Source organism: Equus quagga, chromosome 16 (assembly GCF_021613505.1).
Source record: "Equus quagga isolate Etosha38 chromosome 16, UCLA_HA_Equagga_1.0, whole genome shotgun sequence".
In the NCBI taxonomy this organism is placed as follows: Eukaryota; Metazoa; Chordata; class Mammalia; order Perissodactyla; family Equidae; genus Equus; species Equus quagga.
The window spans coordinates 10046030-10068879 of NC_060282.1; the positions used below are offsets into that span (position 1 = coordinate 10046030).

The 22850-nt window shown below is 48.7% G+C and overlaps 1 protein-coding gene across 1 annotated transcript in view; it reads right to left on the bottom strand.

Moving 5' to 3' along the window:
- TG (thyroglobulin) overlaps nt 1-22850 on the bottom strand; it is a 246460-nt gene that overhangs the window by 222855 nt on the left and 755 nt on the right. The window contains exons 2-10 of the mRNA XM_046642282.1: nt 22409-22517; nt 20979-21076; nt 19613-19816; nt 18853-19012; nt 10328-10434; nt 9685-9828; nt 9300-9485; nt 4994-6094; nt 3971-4558 (exon numbers count right to left, since the gene is read on the bottom strand). Of these exons, the coding sequence (XP_046498238.1) occupies nt 3971-4558; nt 4994-6094; nt 9300-9485; nt 9685-9828; nt 10328-10434; nt 18853-19012; nt 19613-19816; nt 20979-21076; nt 22409-22517 (2697 nt within the window). The remainder of the gene's footprint in view (nt 1-3970; nt 4559-4993; nt 6095-9299; nt 9486-9684; nt 9829-10327; nt 10435-18852; nt 19013-19612; nt 19817-20978; nt 21077-22408; nt 22518-22850) is intronic.

Consider the following 22850-nt stretch of genomic DNA (forward strand, 5'->3'; position numbering starts at 1 on the left):
TGGATGGATGGATGGATGAATGGACGGATGGATGAATGGATGGATGGATGGATAACAAGAGTTTAAGGGAGGCCTTGTAGGTTAGTTAGTAGAGAGTTATTTTTTGTAAGGTGCAAAGAATATGTTCTCAGAAATCTCTGGGGTCAAATGCCAGCTCAAACACTTATTAGCTACATGATTTTGGATAACGTGCTTAGCTCTTCTGAGCTTCAGTCCCGTGATATGTGAAATGGGGATAATGAGGGCATCTACCCCACAGGGTTTTTGTAATTATTCTACGAGGTGTTGCAGCTGAAGTGCTTGGCACAGTGTCTGGCGCATGTTGTCCTTGAACTTGTCGCTACTAACAAAAGCTCCCCTAGACATATTGATTTCAACTAATCACATGGTGAACTCAGCAGTGAATGTGTTCCGTGGATTCTTTTGAGGCCATAGAATCAGCAGAAGCCCTTGACTTCTGGGATGTGGGGACGTTATTGCTTCCTGCGGATGTTTTTGATCAAATACTCCATTCTATCAATTCCAGGGAATTGGGATCCCTGAAGCAAAAACTCACACTTAAAAGTCTCTGCTTGCTCCCCATTTCTTCCAGAATAGAATGAGAATTCTGTAACTGGACACCTCGGCCCTTTTAAAATCTGACCCCCATTCACCATTAGCCTCTTCTTGTATTATTCCCTCCTAAGTCCCCTTCCTTCCTACCGCATTGATCTTTTCGCCACCCCATTCCCAACACTTTTACAGCTTCCTTGACTTGACATGTACTAATTCCTCTGCCAGGAAGGGCCTGCCACACACTTTTGGCTGGACACACATCCCTCATGTGTGAATCCCCATGATCCAGAAGCTGACACCATGGAAATCTTTACCCAGTTCCCCAGTCAGTGAGCAGCCCCCTCTCTCTGGGCATGTGCCATTGCATTTTCTGTGTTCATAATTCTGTTCTACCATCTTGGCTTATTATTTACATGATGACATGTCTGTTTCTCGCACTGCCTCTGTGCTCCTAAAGGACAGATACCACACCTTTCTCATGACTGTCTCCTCATCAAACAGCACAGTGCACAAAGTAGGTGGTCCATAAACGTGCGTTAAATGAAGAAAGTAAAATTTCAAACAGGCCAGAGACAGGGACATGGACAGGATCTGACCTCACACCCTCAGAGGCGTGAGTCATCACCCCTGCACACGTGTGGGAAGTCACTGGTCCTTTCATTACATCTATCAATTGTATTACTCTAGTTATTTATTAATCACTTTCTGTATGCCAGGCCTGGCACTTTATATCTATTATCTCTTACAATTCTCACAACAACCCATTTGAGGTAGTCACTTGCCGTAACTCAGATTTTACAGATGAAACTAAGACTGGGAGGAGTTCCGTTCCTCCAGCTCCCAGAGTAGCAGGTGATGGACCCAGGATTCAAGCCAACTGGCGCTCTGTCTTCTAGGCCAGTCCTTCTCGAGCTTTGGGGGCCATTAGACCCACCTGAGACCTTGCGGACATGCAGATTCAGTAGGTGGGGTCCGAGATTCTGAATTTCTGACAACTCCCCAAGGTAAGACTGATGCTGCTGGACCACAATTTGAGGATCAAAGCTCTGAACCAATGGTCACCAAACCTTTAGATAATATACCCCTATCAACAAAAGAGTCTGAGGGGGCCAGCCTGGCGGTGTAGTGGTTAAGTTTACATGGTCGGCTTCGGTGGCCAGGGGTTCACCAGTTTGGATCCTGGGCATGGACCTACGCACTGCTCATCAGGCCATGCTGTGGTGGCGTCCCACATAGAAGAACCAGAAGGACTTACAACTAGGATGTACAACTATGTACTAGGGTTTTGGGGAGAAAAAAAAAAGAGGAAGATTGGCAACAGATGTTAGCTCACGGCCAATGTTAAAAAAATAAATAAAGAGTTTGAGCATGTACCCCCAAAATATGTGTATTTCTTTATTTATAAAGCACGCACATGTACCACTATAATAATATGCTAGGTACTATTTTCTCAAATGTTTCTGCTGTGAGCACTTAATTGCAAAAAAACCAGAAATTTAAAAGGAAGAGAGAAAACACTAGCTGTAGATGGAAGTTCTGATACTTGCTTCCCAGTGGATTACCTTGTACGCCCGGATCGTCTGCTCTACACAGCCTCTTGTTTCTCAGGGGAAAAGCCAGTGTATCCTAAGCCTAGTGCTAATGCTTTGTCTGACATTCAGGCCAAGGAGAATAATACCAGCTACTACAGTTACCAAGCACTTTTGGTATCGGCAACTCAGACCCCGAAAATTGGTTCCAAAGAGGACCAAATTCAATATTAAAGCATCTAAAATTATAGGAACACCCCCATGTAGGAGACCCGACCATTAGTATAGAAAATCTCCAAAAACGAATAAGACTTCTTCTATAACGGTCATGTTGACATTTATATGGTGACTTTGAGGATCCACCTATTGCTAGAACTTGACGTTTTAAGGGCGAATGCTGGTAGCGGGGTGTCCAGGTTGTTCCAACTGCCCAGGGCATTACTGTTCTCATCGCATGTTCCTATCGTCCAACACTCTAAAAACCTGCTTGCTGCTAAAGCAAAGCCTCAACTTTGGCCAATGTCAAAATAGTCTGAGTAATTTTAACATTTTCCTAAAAGGTCTGGACCATGTTGAACATTACAAAGAATGAAGCGAAGATTTCGCTGGACTCGAGCAGCCATAATATGACCTGTAATATTATGGTTGGAAAGATTCTGGTTTTATAACAGTGTTGAATCTGCCTGTGTGTTGTTTCCAACTGCTGGTCTGGCTGCTTGGCGATAAAGCATTTTGATTGAAGACACAGAGTCAGCCCCTTTCTGTTTATGCCTCACCCCTGCAGCTCTCTTTGAAGTCCACCTGCCACAAAGCTGAATGTACAGACTTCCTTCGGCAGCTCTCCAGTTAGTCCTTTGATCAAAGCCCCTCAAGTAAATTCAAGGTACTTGGAAGGCAGAAGCACTTCCTGAGGCCCCAAGCACCTAGTGGTGTCCTTGTAAGTAGCAAGACCATCATAATGTGCGTCCGTTAATCAGAGGGTGCGCTTAACTCATGAGAGATGACTAAAGCCTTAGCCACAGAGGGCAAGGGCCAGGTCACATGCATTGTATAGCCTTCGGTGGGCCTGAGATAGAGCATTTCACAGAGAAGGCATCCAGTTAAAATTTGAGGCAATGATTTAAATATAGTCTGTGTCACATAACGACATGGATACGTTCTGACAAATGTGTCGTAGGCAATTTTGTCATCGTGCAAACATCGTAGAGTGTGCTTACACAAACCTACATGGTACAGCCTAAGACACACCCAGGCTTCATGGTACTACTCTTATGAGACCACCGTCATATATGCCGTCTGTCATTGACCGAAACGTCATTGTGCAGCACATGACTGTGTAGATGTGGGGAAATCACGTCCCTTCTCTGAGCCTTGGCATTATGGACCGAATGATTGTGTTCCCCTAAAATGTATGTGTGGAAGCCCTAGTCCCCCATGTGATGGGATGTGGAAGTGGGAACTTTGGGAGGTGGTTAGGTTTCAATGAGGTCCTGAGGGTGGGGTCCTCGCGGTGGGATTAGTGTCTTTATAAAAAGATGAAGAGACCAGAACTCCCTCTCTCTGCCATGTGAACACACAGTGAGAAGGTGCCCATCTGCCAGCCAGGAAGAGGGCTCTCGCCAAGAACCGAATCTTCCAGCACCTTGATCTTGGACTTCCTCCTCCAAAACTATGAGAAATAAGTGTCTATTGGTTAAACCAGCCAATCTAGGGTATTGTGTCACAGCGGCCCAAGCTGACTAACACATTTGCTGTCTTCAACCATACACCGAAGGGATGTGCCTGGCCATATCTAAACTCGATGCCAGCTTTGATACCCAATGCCCTCCCACCAGACATTCTTTTTGAAAAAGCACAGATTCAGTTCTTCACATCATTTAACTCACATGCTGGGACCTTGTTTGGTTCAGCCCGGGTTCCTTCCAGTTCTTGACCAGCCTCATCCACACACCAGCAGCTCCGAAGGTCGAAATGTGCCAAAGGAATGCTAAAGTCTGAGTAGGGCCCTGGGTATCGGCTGAGCTGGCCATTTAGGATCTGCCAAAAGAGGTAGGGCTCCAGGAGGATGTTATCTCCAGCCTGGGTCAGGTTCCCTTCCAGCACTGCCAGTGGGACATCTTGGAGAGAAGAGTATTTTGCCAGCCCTGGGAAGATGCTTTGTTGGCCAGCCTCATATAGGCTTTGAATGAAGAGACGGAAGCTTCTGGAAGCTGCTTCTCTATAGTCCATGATCTTCATTAGCAGTTGGGCAGGAGACAGCTCCTGGCCACCATTGTTCTGAGCCCGCCATCGTTCATACCACTCGAAGGCCTGCTCAGGGGGCCCGTCACACTGCACGTGTCTCCACTGCCCATTGGCACTGCACTGTGGAATGTAGATGCTGGAGAGGGTGGGCAGTGTGCCGGAATTAGAGACCAGGGCCCGCACTGCCCCAAGGAAGGCTTGCTCGGCCTGTAACTGACAGGGCGTGGGGCCTGGGAAGGAACAAAGCACAGGTGTGTCAGGTGAAGAAGTTCCATAAGCTGGAAAGACCAAGGTGGAAACCCTTTATTGTCCAAACTCCATCTAAAGCCTTATACAGCCATAGACATCCCATCAACCTTAAATTTGTAAACAACTTCTAGACAGAGAGCATCCCCATCACTAAATCGGCACTGTGGGGACCAGCTGTTGTCAGCACGGCAGAAAGGTATGTGGCAATTCCTTAAGGTCAAATAAATCTCCCTATTCACTCATTAGAATGGTTAACATTATCAAAACTTTTCTGGACAGTTTTTAATTAACCAGTGAATTTTGCCATTAACAGAAGTTTGGGTTTTAGCTGTGACCAAATTCTTTTATCTATAATGCATTGTGTCAGGGCCCCAAAGAGAATCAGAGGCTGTAGATTGACTACTTAACAGACTTACATTGCTTGGGCTCTCCAGGTAGGCTTCGAGTTCCAGGAATAGGCTGACCCTCAGCGTCAACACAGTAGCACTCTGAGCTAAAACACTGGACAGGTAGGAAATGCCCCTCGCTGGTACAAGAAGGGACAAGCAGGCTGGACCCAGCGGGCTGGCTACCCGACAGGCTTTGCATGCGAGCCCTTTGCTTTTCACACTTCGTAGGGCACCTGGATCGTCCACCTCTAACCCTCAAGCCGGGAAGCTCTTTGCCCCGGGAATCCACACACCAGCATTCTCCAGCAAAGCACTGGACATCCTCATAGCTTCCTTCTGCAGTGCATGATGGGACAAAAAGGCCGCCAGGGGTCTGCTCACAGTCCTGGGAGCTGAGCACCAGTTCCATCACATCACCTAAATCCCTCGCTATGTCTTCCGGCACAGAAATAGCCTGCTGTAAGAAGAGAAGGAATTCTGGAAGCTCCAGAAGAGAAACAAGGAATTTCAGGGCATTTAGGTTCTCTTGCAAGTTGATTTCAAAGCCAAAGCTGCCCACAACTGGCTTATTCATAGCAACACCCTTCTTAGAGGCTTCAGGAGATTCTGTGGCAGGACTTGAATCCAATCCCAGGGAGAGAGGCTCGGCTCGATCTGCTGGTGGCCCTCTGTTCTGGAAGCCTGGGAGACCAAATTGCTGGAAAAATTGACTGAAGTTAAACGTGCCTCTTGTGCCAAGGGCTCCAGACAAGTTAAACTGGCCAGCATTCACCAAAAATTTCCCTCCGAAGAGGTTTTGCTGGAGCCGCTTTGGGTTGGTGGTAAACTGAAGGGCAAGACGAGCCAGCTCTCGGGAGGGAAAAATCACTCTGATGGCTTCTTTGAGGAGACTTTCTGAGGCAGAAAACTGTTTATCCAGCCCTTCTACCATTGGTTGGAGAATCCCAGAATCCACAAAGAGCTCCTTGATCAAGGGTGGGCAGGATGTGGCCAATCTGGCTACTCGCTGAGACACCTGTCTTTTCTCAGGAGCCAGGAACAAGCTGTGCCGGCTGAAGTAGCCCGAGGGCCCGAAGTGGAGTCTGGACAGGGCCTGGCGCCTCTCTGAGGTACAAGACTGGTCTTCAGCTGCACAGAGCAAACGGGAGAAATGGTGTCAACATCCCAAGTAATCCTGAGACAACCCTTCAGATCTTTCTGGTAGGAAGATGTCAAGAAATTCAATCAAGGACACCTACATTTTGTACCTCTTTCTTCCCTTTACCCTTTATCTTTTATTTTCCCTCTGAGCAGAGCTGTGGCGGCCATTTTGGGGAATAAGTTTTTCGGTTGACGTTAACTGCCTCTCCCAGCTTTTACTAGAGGGTGACCCCCTTGGAAGGCAAGGCTCACAGACGCCAGCTTACTTTCTGAAAACCTGACCACATACACGCACCGACTTTGGTGGGGTGAATGGGGTCCACCCCGCCTCCTCCACCCAATGTTCGCATCCACTCGGATCCTCAGAATGTGACTTTATTTGGAAATAGGGTCTTTGCAGATATAATCAGTCTTAACCAATCAGGGTGGGCCCTAAATCCAATGACTGGTGTCCTTATAAGAAGGTCATATGAAGACACAGAGAGACACACACACAGAAGAAGGCCACGTGAAGATAGATGCAGAGACTGGAGTCCTGCATCTGTAAGCCAAGGAATGCCAGCAACCACTGAAAGCAAGGAAGGGCCAAGGAAGGACTCTTTCCTGGAGCCATCTGAGGGAGTGCGGCCCTGCCCACACCTTGATTTCAGACTTCTGCCTCCAGAGCTATGAGAGAATACATTTCTGTTGCTTTAAGCCAGCCAGTTTGCGGTAATTTGTTACGGCAGTCCTAGGAAACTAATAAATCAACAAATTCCTATTTGTTTCTAATGAAACGTTGTTTTCCAGCATCTCTTGTTGGACTTCTTAGCGGGCTTTAATGCTTCATTATATGCTCTTCATGAGGCTGCCTCCTTCCTCTTTGTGGGTAGCCTCGTCTAGGCTAAGGAGTTTATAATCTCTTTGAGGATAAGAACCACACTTCAATGCTATTAGTATTTCCCATAATAAGAAATATTTTCCTATGTTGCAATATTTAATATTTTAATATATTCTAGGAAATCTGATTTCCTATAATATAATACGATGATGCCCACTTGGCAAACACACTTAGCACATCCTTCTAGGCTTCTTGACGTTTCCTTGAAATTACTAATTAAACAGTGATTGACTCAGTCAACTCCACGCATGGTCAGATCATTCTCTCTGAATACCCTGCAGTGACTGTAATCACACTGAGAAATTTTTAAATTCAAATTCCAAGTGTCTCAGCCACATAGGTGGAAGTAACAAAGCTCCACTTTTCTCCATAAAACCATAAATCTTGCAGGTTTTCAACCACCCCCCCCACCAAAGTTTTAAAATAATTCTTTCCCCTTGGTTCACATGGATGCCAAAAAGGAAGTCAGCCAATTTCCTTCTGTAACCAGGCAACAGAGAAAGAACTGGAACATGTGGTCAGAGAGAAAGGACAAAAAGACTGGCAACCTCAAACACAGAACACATCCGTCAACGAGGCCATGGCTTCCTCTAATGGATGTTACAGGAAGGTATGCAAGAAACCAAGTTCATGGCTCTGCTTGTTCTTTTTCCAAATTAAGAGCATATCCCTTCCATTCATTTGTTATGAAGTGTTTCCAAGGCAAAAAAATTCAGATATTGGTTCCATGTGGCGTTTGTTTCCACGGAAATAGGACTGATAGGCCAGAGAGAGAAAATAAAACTATATGACCCATGCACTGGGTGCACTCTTGGTTTTAATTTGGAAGACCACTTCCACCTGGAAATCGGAGGGCACTATATACTCCAGGTTTTAATAAAATATAATTGTAAATATTTTCAAGGCAGATCTTCAAAATTGTCTTTTTCTATGTCCTCTATCTATCCTCTACCTACAACCTGGCAGGGAGCGTGCTACCAAACACCACGCGGAGTACTCAAAATGTTGAGCTGGAGGAATGATTTAATAGGAATTGAATGAATACATATCTGTTTTGAGGCCATAAAAAGACCTGCACTCTCTCTTCACGGTTTCAGGTCTGGCTGAGTCCATCCAGCTCGCTGAGTGGGAAGCCTGTGAGTGCCCCTGGATTCCTCCCCCGCCCTCTTCTATCCTCCTGCAGTCTTACTGGTACGATGGAATGGAGTCTTCTTGGAATGCCCAGTGACATCTCTCAAGCCACACTCTTCTCCTCAGCCCTCTGCTTCTCCTTTCGTATTGGTCCCCATACTGCATTGAATAGTGTCTCCCCAAAACTCTTATCCTACCTGGAACCTAAGAAAGTGACTTTATTTGAAAATAGGGTCATTGTAGATGGAAGGAGTTAAGATGAAGTCATCCCAGAGTAGAGTGGGCTCTTAATCCTCTGTAACTGGTGTCATAAGGAGAGGAGAAGAGACACAGAGGCAGACACAGAGGGAAGACAGCCATGTGACGACACAGGCAGCATTTGGACTTACGCTGCCACAAGCCAAGGAATGCCAGAGACTGTCAGCAACTACCACAAGCTAGGAAGGGACAAGGAAGGATCCTCCGCTGGAGGCTTCAGTGGGAGCACGGCCCTGCCGACACCTCGATTTTGGACTTCTAGCCTCCAGAACCGTGAGAGAATACATTTCTGTTGTTCTAAGCATTCAGTTGGTAGTAATTTGTTATGGCAGCCCCAGGAAACAGATTTAGTCCCCTCATCCCTCTCTAGGACATTGCAATGACCTTCAAATTGGCCCCACTGCCTGTAGTCTAACACTCCTTTCAATCTCTCCTACAAAATGCCTGGTCGATCTTTCTTATACACAACAGTTGTTATGGCACCCTCCAGCTTAATACCCCTCAACGTCTGCTCCTGACCTCCAGGATGACGCCCCCAAGCCTTTGTATGATCTCAAAGACTTCATTGTCTTACCCCTGCCTTCCCTTCAGTCTTAAAGCTCAAAACACCACGCTAACCATCCTCCAACCATGTTTTTCTCTATCTTTCTTGCAGACTCAGTGTCCATCAGCATATCAATGCCTATTATTTATGTCCTTATAATTTTGCTTCTCCTGCTACAGACGATGTCTGACACAGGATGAGAACCATGTTGGAAGTCAACGACCACAAACAAGCTTTCCACCCTGTGGAACCTGAAGCGCCGGTGGGGCACACTCAGGACGCAGGGGAATTAATGGTTCTGGCATGGTTGGTCTGGAGAAACAGTTAAAGTAACGTGACCTGATGAGGCCCAAAGAAAAAGCCCTGGAGCGGAAACCCACCGCAAGATGGCGGCTCCCCTTGCCGCCGAGTCCCGTAGATCTCCTTTCCCTGGGCATCGGCACACCAGCACGGCCCTTCCCTCTGGCACTGCACTGCCTGGTAGTCCCCATTTCGGTGGCAGCTGGGGACATAGGGGTGACCGAAGCTGCTTGCTGTAAACCGCTCCACTTCACATTTCGTGGGGCCTAGGAGAAATCCACGCAGCAAAGACAGGGTGTCAACAACGCTTGATGCATTCACAGCATGCATTCTGTTGGCTGTTAAAATATTTAAAGTCCCTGAACCCACTTTGGTGGAACCGCCATGGAGACCGCAGCCACTTTAAAACCCAAGTGGCTTGCTCCTGGCAGAAACATGCACATCTGTTGTCGGCTTCCTACTTACATCGGAATCTGCCGGAGATGACCAGTTGAACTGCTAGGAAGCGTCTCTGCAGTATCCGGTACAGGGTGGTCTCAGAGAAGGTGGAAGGAAGGTCCAGGCCAGCAAAAATGGTGTCGTAAATTTCATCAAGCAACAGCTCCAAACCTGAGCAAGGACAGCAAGCATTTCAAGGGAGGCGTTCATTTAGAAAGAACGTCCTGACCTGGCCGTGCAAACACATATTAAGAGGGCCAGAGCCTTCACTGGCATCATTGCCATTGAGTTTGAACCAAAGACTTGAATGGTTTCCCAAGTCAGGGCCACTGTGTATGGTTGTGTAGGTTGTCCACAGCACAAAGGAGCACTGAGGAGAGAGTGAGAGGAGACTGCAATCCAGTCCCTGTTCCACTTGCCAAGCTCAGAGCTGCATCTGCCCGGAGGGGGTGCCTTTTTCCAGCGTGCACAAAGGCACCATGTGGGCCAGCAGCAGCTGTGCTCGAGGTACCCCAGACTCAAAGCTTGCTAACCACACCCTCTTCCATACCCATGCCGCCTGGCAGGAGAGCGGTAGTCACTGCTCTTTCTGCTTCACAGGTAACGCTCTTTAGGCTCTCGGACCTGTGACTGCCACTCCCTCCTCTCAGGTTGCCTGAGGTGTGCTCACCTGTCTCAGCCAGTTCGCGCCCTTGACTGTCAGCGCAGTGACAATACCCAGACACCTCGGGGAACCTGCTCCGGAAGGCACTGAAGGTCACGAACGCATCTGGAAACCTAAGAGAGAATGAGGCACGGTCGCCGTGTCATAAAAGGCAAGTCACCCCCAGCTTTTCCTGTGGAAATAACTAAACGTGGCCTCGTCTCATCTGGGGAAAAGGACTCTCTGATTTTCGATCTCATGCTATCCACTCCATGCTCCCTGCAGTCAATGTACTTCTTTTCTAAATTGGTTTTACCTGGCCAGAGCCAGGCTGGACCTGTTCAAATAAAGCCGTGCTTAGCTGTCATCTACTAAGGAGCTGTTTTCCTCTCTCGTGGCATTGGACCAGTTGTCCCCAAGCAGGTGTCCCATAGGATCGGGCGGAAAGCACGTAACGAACATCGTGGGAACTAGTTGCTTTACCAGAACAGAACGAGAGACTCAAGGCCAAGTTTGCTTTACAGACATATGGTACACCGTACATGATCTCATTCTGGGAGATCAAACGACTTCAGAGCACTTTACAACTTTTCAAGAGCTTGAAAAGCAGCCAGATTCCAGCGGAGGAAATTCTTAAGATGAACATGTCCCAGTCCCGGCATCAAAAAAACACAAAATCAGTCTGGCGTCACTCACAAGGGCTAGGCACGCCTTTCCACAAGTGGAGGACAAGTTTGCCTCGGTCGTGTCCCCCCTGGCAATTCCTGTAAGCAGCTAATTGGCCGAGTTCCCCATCCTGGACGTAAGATGGAGCGTAGGCAATGTAAAGCCACGTGAAGGAGTTCTTTCCGTGTGCAATGATTTAGCAACCACAGAGGAATTTTTCCTCTTTATACGAGATGGAGAGATTTGTTTTTATGCCCTATACAGCTACAGCATGAGAACCAAGCATAATGTGCTTCTACCTGTGTCTGGAAACACATCCCCAAACCATCAGTTAGCAGGAGCAGCAGCTCTCTGCACAGACAGGTCTGTTTCTGTGTCATCTATCCAAGCAAAAGACTGAAAATGATCTTAATGTCCAAGGATAGGAAAATTAAGAAGTAAATTGTAGTAAATCCCTTAAATGGGTGCATGCATAACATGAAATAAAAAGGTTAGAAGGATAGAGATTTCTCAAAAGATTAAAAATAGAAATACCGTATGATCCAGCTATTCTACTTCTGGGTATTTATCCAAAGAACATGAAAACACTAATTCAAAAAGACACATGCACCCCTGTGTTCACCGCAGCATTATTCACAATAGCCAAGACTTGGAAGCAACCCAAGCACTCGCCAACCCTCAATGGATGAATGGACAAAGAAGATGTGGTACGTATGTGCAATGGAATACTACTCAGCCAGAAAAAAGACAAAATCATGCTGTTTGCAACAACATGGATGGACCTTGAGGGTATTACGCTGAGCAAAATAAGTCAGAGGGAGAAAGACAAACACCATATGATTTCACATGGATAAGGAGAACAGACTAGTAGTTATCAGAGGGGAAGAGGGTTGGGGGAAGGCAAAAGGGGTAAAGGGCACATATGTATGGTGACAGACAGAAACTAGACTATTGGTGGTGAACACAAGGCAGTCCATACAGATGCTCAAATATAATAATGTACGCTTGAAATTTACACAATGTTATAAAGCAAGATGACCTTAATAAAATAATTTTTTTTTAAAAAAAGGTTAGAATACAAAATGGCCTGTACACACACCTACAATTACGACTATGTAAATGAACCAGTACGGGAAGGCAATATATTGTGCAGGAACTGCTCAGAGCCCGAACATGGGGTAGGGGGCAACAAGTTAGTTAATTTGAATGGAAATGAATATGCAAAACAAAACCTATGAAAGCACTATAGAACTACGGGTTTTTTCCATGTTGCTGATCTCTTATTGTGTGTTTGTGAGCTAAATAAAAAAGAACATTCTAGTAAGTGAGTTATGCATAACAGAAACTAAAAACTCACTTTGCCCAGTTGCCCCTGATTGGAGATATATAATAAAAGTTCATTCACTGGGACCTGGGATAATTCAATTCAAAAAGTGCTAATAATCGTATAATAATCACTTCCATTTATTGAGCACTACTTTGTATAAGACAATCTGCAAAATGTTTAACGTACATTGACTTGTTTAATCCACTTAACACGCCCACAAGGCAGGTGGTATTTTTCCATCTCCATTTTAGAGGTTAAGAAGGTGAGGTATGTTGGCCACCATCTTGAAATCGTGGTAGGAGCTAGGGTTCAAATCTAGGTCTTACCCAGCATGATATTGATGTCTCCCAATGGTGTTACTCAGTGTGTACTGGGCTGTACCTGGTCCCTGTCCCATATCTTCAAAGGCACATGACTCTGTTCTGTCTTGACACTCCTCTCTGTATGCCCACCACCTCGCTTTTCCTGGCATCTCATAGATGTTGAAGACACACATGTTGAATGCACGCACCGATGGGTCACCTGGCTTCCCTGAGGTTCTGAAACCCATTCCAGCACGAGGCACGGGAAGTTTAAATCATTCTAGTCCCATGTTCTGCTGATTCAACTTAAAGTTCCACCTCAGTGCCCCATCCCAGGGCCAACGCAACCAGCAGGATCTCTGCGCCATCTTCATCCCACCACTTTAGGGCCAGAGTCCTTCTCTCTGGGTTTCTGATCTTATAAGCTGCCCAGTACCTGGGCCTCCCTGGGCTTTTTGCATGGACCTCACTCTCAATACACAACTTCTTGCCTAATGGAGATCGCCGTGGCTTCAGCCGGAGGGAGAGTCCTCCCATCCTCCCAGGAAGACCACCTGGAGGCCCGCTACTGCCACCTGGTCTCTCTCAGGCTGTCCTCTGCTCATCTCTGGCAGACACCCTGCACTGTCATCTCTAGTCTCTCCTTGTCAATCTGTATGCAGTGCTAAGGGCCTGGGGCCAGACATATCAGAATTTCATTCCTGGCCTAGCCACATATAATTATCTCTATTCACTACTACTAATAAAAACAATAATCGGTGACATATATGGAACAATCGGACACTGCACCAAGCACTCTCCATATTTTTATCTCATTTAATCCTCACAACAACCTTTAAAAAGCTCCATTCGCAAATAAGAAAACTGGGATTCAGAGTGGTAAATTGACCAGTTCAAGATCACCCAGCCAAGACCAGGAGCCAGGTATCCTGAGTCCACTGCCAATGCTCCGTCAACACTATCAGCTGGCCGGGTGGGGAGGCCACCACTTAAATAGACCACGGTCGGTCGTTAGGTTCCCGCCCTGTGATCGACAGTAAATTCAAGCTCTGAATCTCCCCCGATTTCCTTTGTTCCCACAGTCCGATCTGATACAATCTGATTCTTGTGGCTGATCTCTGAGACGGTATCACTATCTATGAATTTCGGACTCCTCCCCCAGCATAATAATTAGCACTCACCTGGTTTAGCTGCCATGTCTGCTACTGTCATTGGCGCTTTGCTGTCAGCCAGGGTAAGGGGGCCTCAGCCGTGCTTCCAACCTTCTTCTTATTAGATTCCCAACCCTTCTCTGTCACCCCAAGAAAAGCCAAACCACTGGGGCCAGCCCCATGGCTGAGTGGTAAGTCTGTGAGCTCCGCTTCAGCAGCCTGGGGTTTCACTGGTTTGGATCCTTGGCACGGACATGGCACCGCTCATCAGGCCATGCTAAGACAGTATCCCACACAGCACAACATGAGGCACTCACCACTAGAAAACACAACTATGGACCGGGGGGCTTTGAGGAGAAGAAAAGCCAAACCACTGAAACTGAACCTACAGTCTTAACGAGAGGCAGGCAGCTCTGGCTCCATCCTCACATGGGGCCAGCCGGGTTTGGAGCCTGCATGTGGCCAAAGAATGTCCTCAAAGGAAGTGAGTCTTGAGTGGGATCCTAAAGCTGAGAACGATGGATCTGACGAGGGGAGAATGGAGGAATGGAGACCATGTCTGGGATCATTAACGTGCTTCCAGCTTCAAGATGAGAGACAGAGACCACAGGGTGGGCAGAAGGGAAAGCCAAGAGGCTGGCAGTCACAGAGGGAGGCACAAGCCCCATGGAGAATGCTGGGACCCAAGCATCTCATTCACTGAGACGCCATTCCTGAAAACGCCGTGCCCCCTGCTCCTTTATAGGCACTGGGCTTAGGAAATCCATGGTCTTGTTGTCAAGTCATACAGTACCCTATAGCATATGACATTATCCCCTTAATGAGGATCCAAGGAACACAGTTCTTTCCATCCTCAATAGAAGAAAAATCGTATTCCTCTGAGAAACTGGTTTATTTTTACCTGGTGGAAACAGAATATCTTAGACTAGTTCCTCTTTCTCTGGTGACAGGAAACAGTGTGCAGCCCCTCATGTCTGTTATAAGGTAACTTCAGAGAAGGAATGGTGTGCACCAATCTTCGCCTTGTTTTATTCTTATTTTCTATGCTTATTTTGCCTTCCTCATGATTTCCTCTATTTTCCACTTCTATCCTGTTCTGGGAATATTGGAAGAAAGGAGGAAGAGAAAATCAACACCAAATTTTAAAACCCGAAAATAATATGGATTTCATCCACTGGAAAAGGATGCTTCCCTTTCGTTGAACAAAAAGCGAAATCTCAGGATGATCCTAGAAGAGCACTCAAGAAAGAAAATTGCAGCGGAGGGAGAAATGATGGCATTTCTGAGTTTATGCTCAGATTGTGGCCAACCTAGAGTCAGAGAAATCACACAGCAGGCTCGGCAGATAGAAAATGTCAGTTCCTGCGGGACTTGCTGGTCCTGTTCACATGCAGAGCAGGGTTCTTGCCTCTGGGCCCCCGGGTAGCCAACGCCCCCTCCTCAGTCAGATTCCCAGCTCCTCCCACAGGCAGTCCCTCCAGAAACCTAACCATCAATTAATCAATTAGCAGTTTATTGAATTCTCTCCTTTGCGGGAGGAGAGTTCCTTAAAGCAGGAGCTGTGGCAGAGCACAGAGCCTGGTGCACAGCAGGCCCCCACAGACATCTCTGGGAGGGCAATTGGATGACTAGTCTATGAGGGTTGCTCCCCATGGTCGCTCACATATTCAGTTAACGATGCCTCTTTGCCGCATATTAAGATGCATCCAACCCTTCTCACTGGATTATCTGGAGAGCCCCGGTTGCCAAGGCATTTGAGGTGAGACAGGTTGCTAAGGAAGCTTGAGTGAGCTTAGTCACTAAGGACAAGGGCTGATAAAGAAACCAATCAACTGAATTTCACCTTGGGTCCCTAAGGCCTGGGTAACGACATCAGCTCTTAAGGTACCTTTGCCTACAATCTGCTTAGCCAGAATATCTTCCCTAGCGGGTGGGTGGGGAAGGGCAATATGGAAGATGGGAGAAGAGTCAGAAGAACTAGCAAAGCTTACTCCCCATCACGTTTTTTTTTTTTTAAGTCACCAGCCCAATAGGTATAGTCAGCAGTGGCCTTCCTCAAGAGGCAAAAAGACCTGCTTCCATTGGGGAAATGCTATGGCCAAGTTCAAGTGCAAATCGTCACCCAGCACATTAAGAACCCGCAACAGGTTGGCAAAGAGCTGCCCTCAGGCTTCCAGCCTCCTTGTGCCCCATGGGAGTAAGCCAACTGCCTTACGCCACTTCTCCAATTGAGTTCCCCAAAGAAATGCCTCGGATTCAATATTTCAAAATCAAATTTGTGACTTTTTTCTTTCCAAACTCATCATCTACTATCCCTCTAGAAACCAGACCTCGGAGTCATCCTTGATTCTTCCTCTCCTTCAGCTTCCATATCTATGCCTTCACCAAGTTCCGTGGATTCGGCCTAGTAAATATTTCCCCAACCGTGCCCCATCTCTCCATGGTCCTCTGCATCACCTGCTCTAGTCCAAGTCAAAATCAGCCCTCACCTGGACCAGTCCAGCAGCCTCCAAACTTGTGGAGTCGTCTCCCAGCAGCCACTCTGCTCTTCCCTGACCGCAGTCCATCCTTTTAGAAACCCAAGTCCAGTGGTTATTGAGATATACTCAACTCAATTTTAAGCCCAGGCTTAAAATTCTTGATGCAATATTGGAGACTAAATAACTATTCCCTGCTCATCTGAAATTCAAATGTAACTGACCATCTTGTATTTTATCTGCAACCCTCGGTGCCAAGTCTAGACTCTCCACGTGGCTTCCATGCTCCTTCCACTTTGCCCAGTGGAGTCCCTGGGCCTGGCGCTGCCCAGGTCTGCTTATCAGAAAATTCCTGAATATGTACGGGCTTCCAGTAACCAACAATCTGACCCTTCCCATGACCTTCCGAAATTAGAATTCACCTCGAGACATGCTTGCTTACAAAAAAGAAAGGATCCCATTTCAGGAGTAAATTTTTTTGTCTCTCTTAAACAATGGATGCTTAGTCCTGAACTCGTTCATTTAACTCGACTGCCCTCTTGTGGACGAAGCTGTGAATTGTGCCTCAAGCTGGCTCTGGCAAAGAAGTTCTTTGATGCACTCGCCTATTCAGTATGCATTGATCTTAGGCCTACTGTGTGCAAGTTTCTGTGCTAGGCACCATGGGGGAACAGAGATGAATCGAGGTTGTTGGGATTAATAAAAGGAGCCAGACAGCTCTAGCACCCACTAATTGTGCTTCCAAAAGTGAATTCCTTAACCTGTGTTTCAGATTCCTCCGTTACATGATAGAGATCACAATTACCTAACTATTTTTATAAATATTAAAGGCGATAAAAGGATGTCAAATTCCCTGTATACAGTTCAGTTGAACTTGAACTGAGCACACACTGCTTGGCATCAATGAACATCAGTAAATCAGGCTGTTTGGAGATTCTTATGTGCTCGCAGGCAGTCATTCTCTAGACCCTGGGGGCGGGGGCGGGGGGAATCTAACCTACATTTGCTAAGGCTGCGTGATGCATGAGGACTCCCTCCAGAGGCATAATAATTTACAATTTTCGCAGTGGTTTCCTAGACGAGGGCTCATCAGATCTCCACCACGACCTAATGAGCAGGGCGTTGTCTCCATTTTACAGATGGAGACATTGAGGCCCAGAGAAGATAAGTGACCAGGTCACTTGGCCAAGCAAGCAGTGGCAGAGTCAGAATGACGGTCACAAAGGCAAATGTTATGGGGCCAGACAGGTGATGCAGATGCATGAACCAGGCAGGAGGATGGCAACAGTACATGGAGGGGCCAGGAGCACTGGAAAGTGTGCACTTTGTCCACAAAGGACAGTGCGAGGGCAGCTTCTTGGTGTCGTGGGAGAATGCACACAGCCCCCGACCCTTGTTAAAATCAGGAATTTGGAATTTTTGGTATTAGGTGGAACATATGAAATTGCTGATGTTCAACTATTTCTACCCACGCAAACGGTAACGTCAGAGTTCAACTTAAAACCCCCCAGTTTTAAAAATATAGTGCAGCTCCAAAAAGCTCTGTCTAGGGAACTGTTCCTGTTCACAGGCTGCTAGTCCGTGACCCTTCCTGACACAGCCCATGAGAACTCCCTCTCCCACAGGGGAAGAAACTGGTTGTCTGGAAGCCACCCACATAAAGGCTCAGGTTCTGCAAGAGAATTTCTATCAATCAGTATTCTCAGCCTAATATTCTTACTTATTTGTTTCAACTATATCTGAGTCTGTGCAGCCCTTTACAATTACGAAGTCACCGTCTTGAATAACCAGAAGCTCCCTGATTATTTGGGCCAAGATCCATGATGCATCTCCCTCTTTATGTTTGTCATTTAAATCTTTAAGTTAAACTTACCTGGAAGGGCATACATACACACAACTTACAGAAATGCATAAAGATGATCACATCCCGCTTTCTACAGTGCCGTCCTTTTTCCTTTTCTGCCAATTTCCTTCTCCCCTCTCGCCTCCCCCACAGCAGCCCTGACTCTCCAGGCAGCCGTGATAACCACCCGGTATGTGTTTATTCATATTATTCTCTGCGCTCACCTAGCTCTATACAGACACAAGCATGATCATATAATCACACATGCATATCAAAGGATCTTTTTGCTTGTTTTCTAAAAATTAAATCATAGTATATTATTTGTATTTTCTATCTTATATTATCATAATACGCTGTGGAATCCTCTCCTAGCCCACTGGCATAGTCTGATGCATCCTATTTAACAGCTGCATAAATATTTATAGAGTCACCCACCTTGGGTTGATCAGTCACTTTGTTCCCAATTTTCTGCTATGATGAAAAATGACCCAGTAGACATCTAAGTACAGATGTCTTTGCTTTCTGGCGGTTTTATTTCCACGGGCTGGCTGGGCCAGAGGGCTCACGTATTTTTAGTTTGAGTAGCCGCTGCCAGCTTGCTTTGTTAAAAATGCTGTGGCCCTTCTGATGTGCACTGGCGGGACACGAAAGCGAGGCCTCCCTCATTCCCACCAGACTGCGTGTATCACGCACCACAGCATCCGCCTGGATGTGAGCAAGCGCGTTGGCAGGAGACGGGAAGGGATGGTCCAGCGACGGGCACGCCCCAGAGGCCGCCCCCCTTACCTGTTGTAGCTATGGACCAGGTCGAAAATCATCATGTCCGTGGTGTTGACAAACTTGCACTGGACAGGCAGAAACTCTCCATCGGGAGAACACTGCGGAGGCGACTTCTCTCCCACCCCGTGGAGAAGTCGGCGGTTCCTTATCTCACAGCTCCTTGGACCTAAACGTTTCCGAGGAAAACATGTTACACTGTTATGTACCACTCGGTGCATGTGCTTCTGCAGTCTAGAAGCATCTATTCAGACTACACGCGTGACAGTTAGAGACCCGACTGGGGACCAAGGTCTGTACAGGGAGCTTGAAAACCTCGTTGGGTGCATATTCTGTTCATGCTTCTAATGATCCACTGGCGAATACCGATGGTCCACTGAGTGGAAATGTTAGAAGTCGTAAAAGCTTCCTTAAAAGCTTTCTGGGGGCCAGCCCAGTGGCACAGCCATTAAGTTCGCACTTCAGTGGCCCAGAGTTTGCCAGTTCGGATCCTGGGTGCGGACACGGCAGGCGTCCCACATATAAAGTAGAGGAAGGTGGACATGGACATTAGCTCAGGGCCAGTCTTCCTCAGTGAAAAGAGGATTGGCAGCAGACGTTAGCTCAGGGCTAATCTTCCCCCCCAAAAGATAAATTAATTAAAAAAAAAAAAAAACCAAAGTTTTCTGTACTGAGGGCCAGGTCCTCTGCCTTCTGTCACGGAGCCCCGACAAAGGTTTGGTTCGGGTGGGGCACCTCCTGTCGGGGTGCTGGCGTCCCCGAGACTTACACCTGGTCGGCCTCCCCAGCTGGCGGGTTCCGTACACCTCCATCCCGTCCGCGTCCACACACCAGCACTGCGTCCCCCGAACGTCACACTGCACGGGCACATAGTCCCCCGAGTCCTCACACTGGGGGAGGTAGGATGTGGCTGAGCTGTTAACGTGGCCATCGAGTAAGATCCGCTGCCTCTGCAGCTGGCAGAACGACAGACCTAAGGGCACCAAGAGCAGCGTCAGGGCAGAGCTTCTGGGACCACCTTAGGGGCCTCACCCGGCAGAACTCCCACTCCCTCCCTGGAGGGGAGAAGGTGGCCCTTCCCACGGCTGAGAGGGAACCAAACCAGCCCAGGGGCGCTCAGGGAGGTGGGGGCCGGCTCAGGACCAGCACTCCGATTGTCCAACTCTGCCCCAGGATTCCCTCCAGCATCCTAATCAGTCACCCAGCCACCCCAGAACCCTGGCACTGCAGAGGTGAGGTGTGCGTGGAGCACAGGCTGGCCACGAACAGACCTCATTTGAATCCAAATTTCCCCAGTCCCTCGCTGTGTAGCCTGGGGGAAGTTGCTGTACCACTCTGGGCCTCACTTGCCTTATCTGCAGAACTGAAATACAACTGCCTTCCCCGGGGGCATGAGGATGAGTGACATTGACAGTGACTGCCCCTGTGGCATACCCACTGTGTGCCCGCTGCTCTACATGTGTTTTAAATCCTCACACCCTGCGAGGCGGATCCTACAGACAGCTCATTCAGCCGGGGGCGGGTGGGAGCCAGCCTGCTACCCAAGCCTGCCATGCCGGCCACGAGAAACCAGCTCCCCGAACAGAGCTTTTCTCCCTTACAGGAGTGCACTGACTCCAGACCCAATTTCCCCATTTTAAGGTGACCAGCTTAAACTGGCCTTTGTTTTAGGCTTAACTATGACATGTTTTAAATGGAGACCGTGTTGCTTTGACTACTCGTCAGAATGACAATTTGAACAGGAAAGTTTTCACCGGAGTCTGAAATTTTAAAAACCCTCAGGGGACAGAACGCTGAGTGGACGTGGCCGCCTTCTGGTGGCGGAGCCTTCGATGGCTGTTCCCCGTGACTCCTAGCACCAGGCACCATGCCCGACACGGTGAGAGGGACGGACCCAGTAGCTTTTTGCTCAGGAAATGACTCGATTGTCCTGTTTGACTTTCCCAGCAGTCCCGGAGGAAACAGGGCCTCACTGCCGTGACTGTGATCCTAATTTGAAGAGAAAGAACCAGCAGCCCAGAGGGAGCCTGGCCTGTCACACACCCCAGCCCAACGCTGATGCAGGATGTGAGTTGTCCTGGCGGGTCCCTCCTCCCTTCGGCCCCCTTCCCACCCAGGACCCCTTTCCCACTTACACGCCGCCGGCCGCCCAGGCTGCCTGCTGCCGGGCACCTCCAGGCCGTCGGCACCCACACACCAGCAGGCGCGGCCCCCGTCCCCGCACTGGACGGTCCTGAGGGCGGGAAAGACACAGCACGCGGACGCTATTATCGGCTCCCGAAGCCACATCCCTGGTCACCTCCCCTCTTCCTCTCCATCCTTCCGAGTTTTAATTCGCTCCAACTAAGGTGAGACTGGCGTGGAGAGGGCCAGGGGACGTGGGAAAGGAGGAGCACTAACCCTGCTGCAGCCCCTACCCCTGCCACTCACTGTCCACCTCCAGTCTGCAGCCCTGGGGCAAACGCCCGCCCCACCGGGCGACGCTTCTGCCACCTTGCGGCTGCCGAGGGTAAAGGCCAAGCCCTCCTAACACGGCCCAGGGGCAGGGGACTCCTCAGGAGGTCAGGGTGGCAGAGACAGGGGCTCGGTATGGGTGACATAGGGAAGCACACTCCTGGGGTTTCCCAGGGGAAGTAACGGGTAAACTGAGGTCAGGGAGATGATCAGGTGTTACACCAGGGGCATAAGAAGGTAAAGGTGTTCCAGGTAGAGAGAACAGCATCGGCAAAACCTCCTACGGAGGAACAGGGCCAGCTTGAAACTGCAGGGGCTGGAACAAGAGAGGGGGACCGTCCTCCTGACTCCTTCTGCCGCCCCAGAATTCCCAGGATCCACGCAGGGACTGGACTAGAGACTCCCTTTGCACTCTTGAGAGAACATAAGAGTGTGCTCGGGACACTAAGAGCATATATGAAATAGAGGGAAGGAGGGACGTTTCTCAGAACACAGTCGTGTAGACGGGGTCCTCCTAGTTCAAGGTGACTGCACCAGCGAGTTGTATTGCACGCACATGCAGAAGATTCCTGCGCACTCCGCACGGGGAGCTGTTTAGATTATCACTCTGCTTTCCAGGGGGAGGGTCTCGGACCCAAGCTCCTGTTAGGGACGCTGAAAACTCCCTTTCGGAGAGGAGCTCACCGGGGACACATTAGCGCTGCCGCGCAGAGCTGGACTCGGCAGGGCTCCGAGGCGGCCACTGGCCTGAAGTCCAGCCAGCTCCTGCTTCCCTCCGGCTCTGGCTTCTCAAGAGGATAGAGGAGGAGGGGGAGGCACCCAAGCGAAACCATCGGTCCCTAGCAGCTTTGATTAAAGCGATTATGGGAAGAGTTTTGGTAGGAAAAGAAGGGATGTGGCTGGGAGGAAGCGTGGATTGGGGAGCTCGGGGTCAGATTATTGAGTGTTGATGAGCCTGGGGGACCGAGAGGCAGGCACCCTCCCAGTGACAGCGGCCACATCTCCCGTACATGGAGGAGCGAGGGCGGAGCAGAGCACTGGGGCAGAGGGGGAACGAGATGGCTTTAAGGCATCTGAGGTCCCTGAGATGGCACGCGGAAGCAGGCCTTACTGGAAGCTGCCGTCCTCCGCGCACTGGGGAACGTAGTCCGCTCGAGTCAGGAACGCCCTTTCCCTCTGCAGCTCGCAAGGCCGAAGAGGCTGGGCATCCACCTGGTACTCTAGGAGAAGAGAAGCGGCTCCTCAGAGGGGAGCGTGGACCGGGTTCCGCCGACAAAGATGGGCTCCCCTAAGCACAGACGCGCTTCCGAATTTATTTCTGGCATCATCACCAACAACTATGTTCTAACGTGCCACTTCGCAGCTCTGCGCGCTTTTCCCAGGATGGCGTTAGCTCACTGACTCCTCAGCGCTCCCCTGGGAGGCGCTATCTCCGTTTTACGGATGTGGCCCTGGACTGGCGGGGAAAGTAACCGACTCAAGGTCACACAGCTCACCGGAGAAGGGTCCAAAATAAGCCCTCAGCCCGCACATTCCCCCAAGCTGTGGTGGGG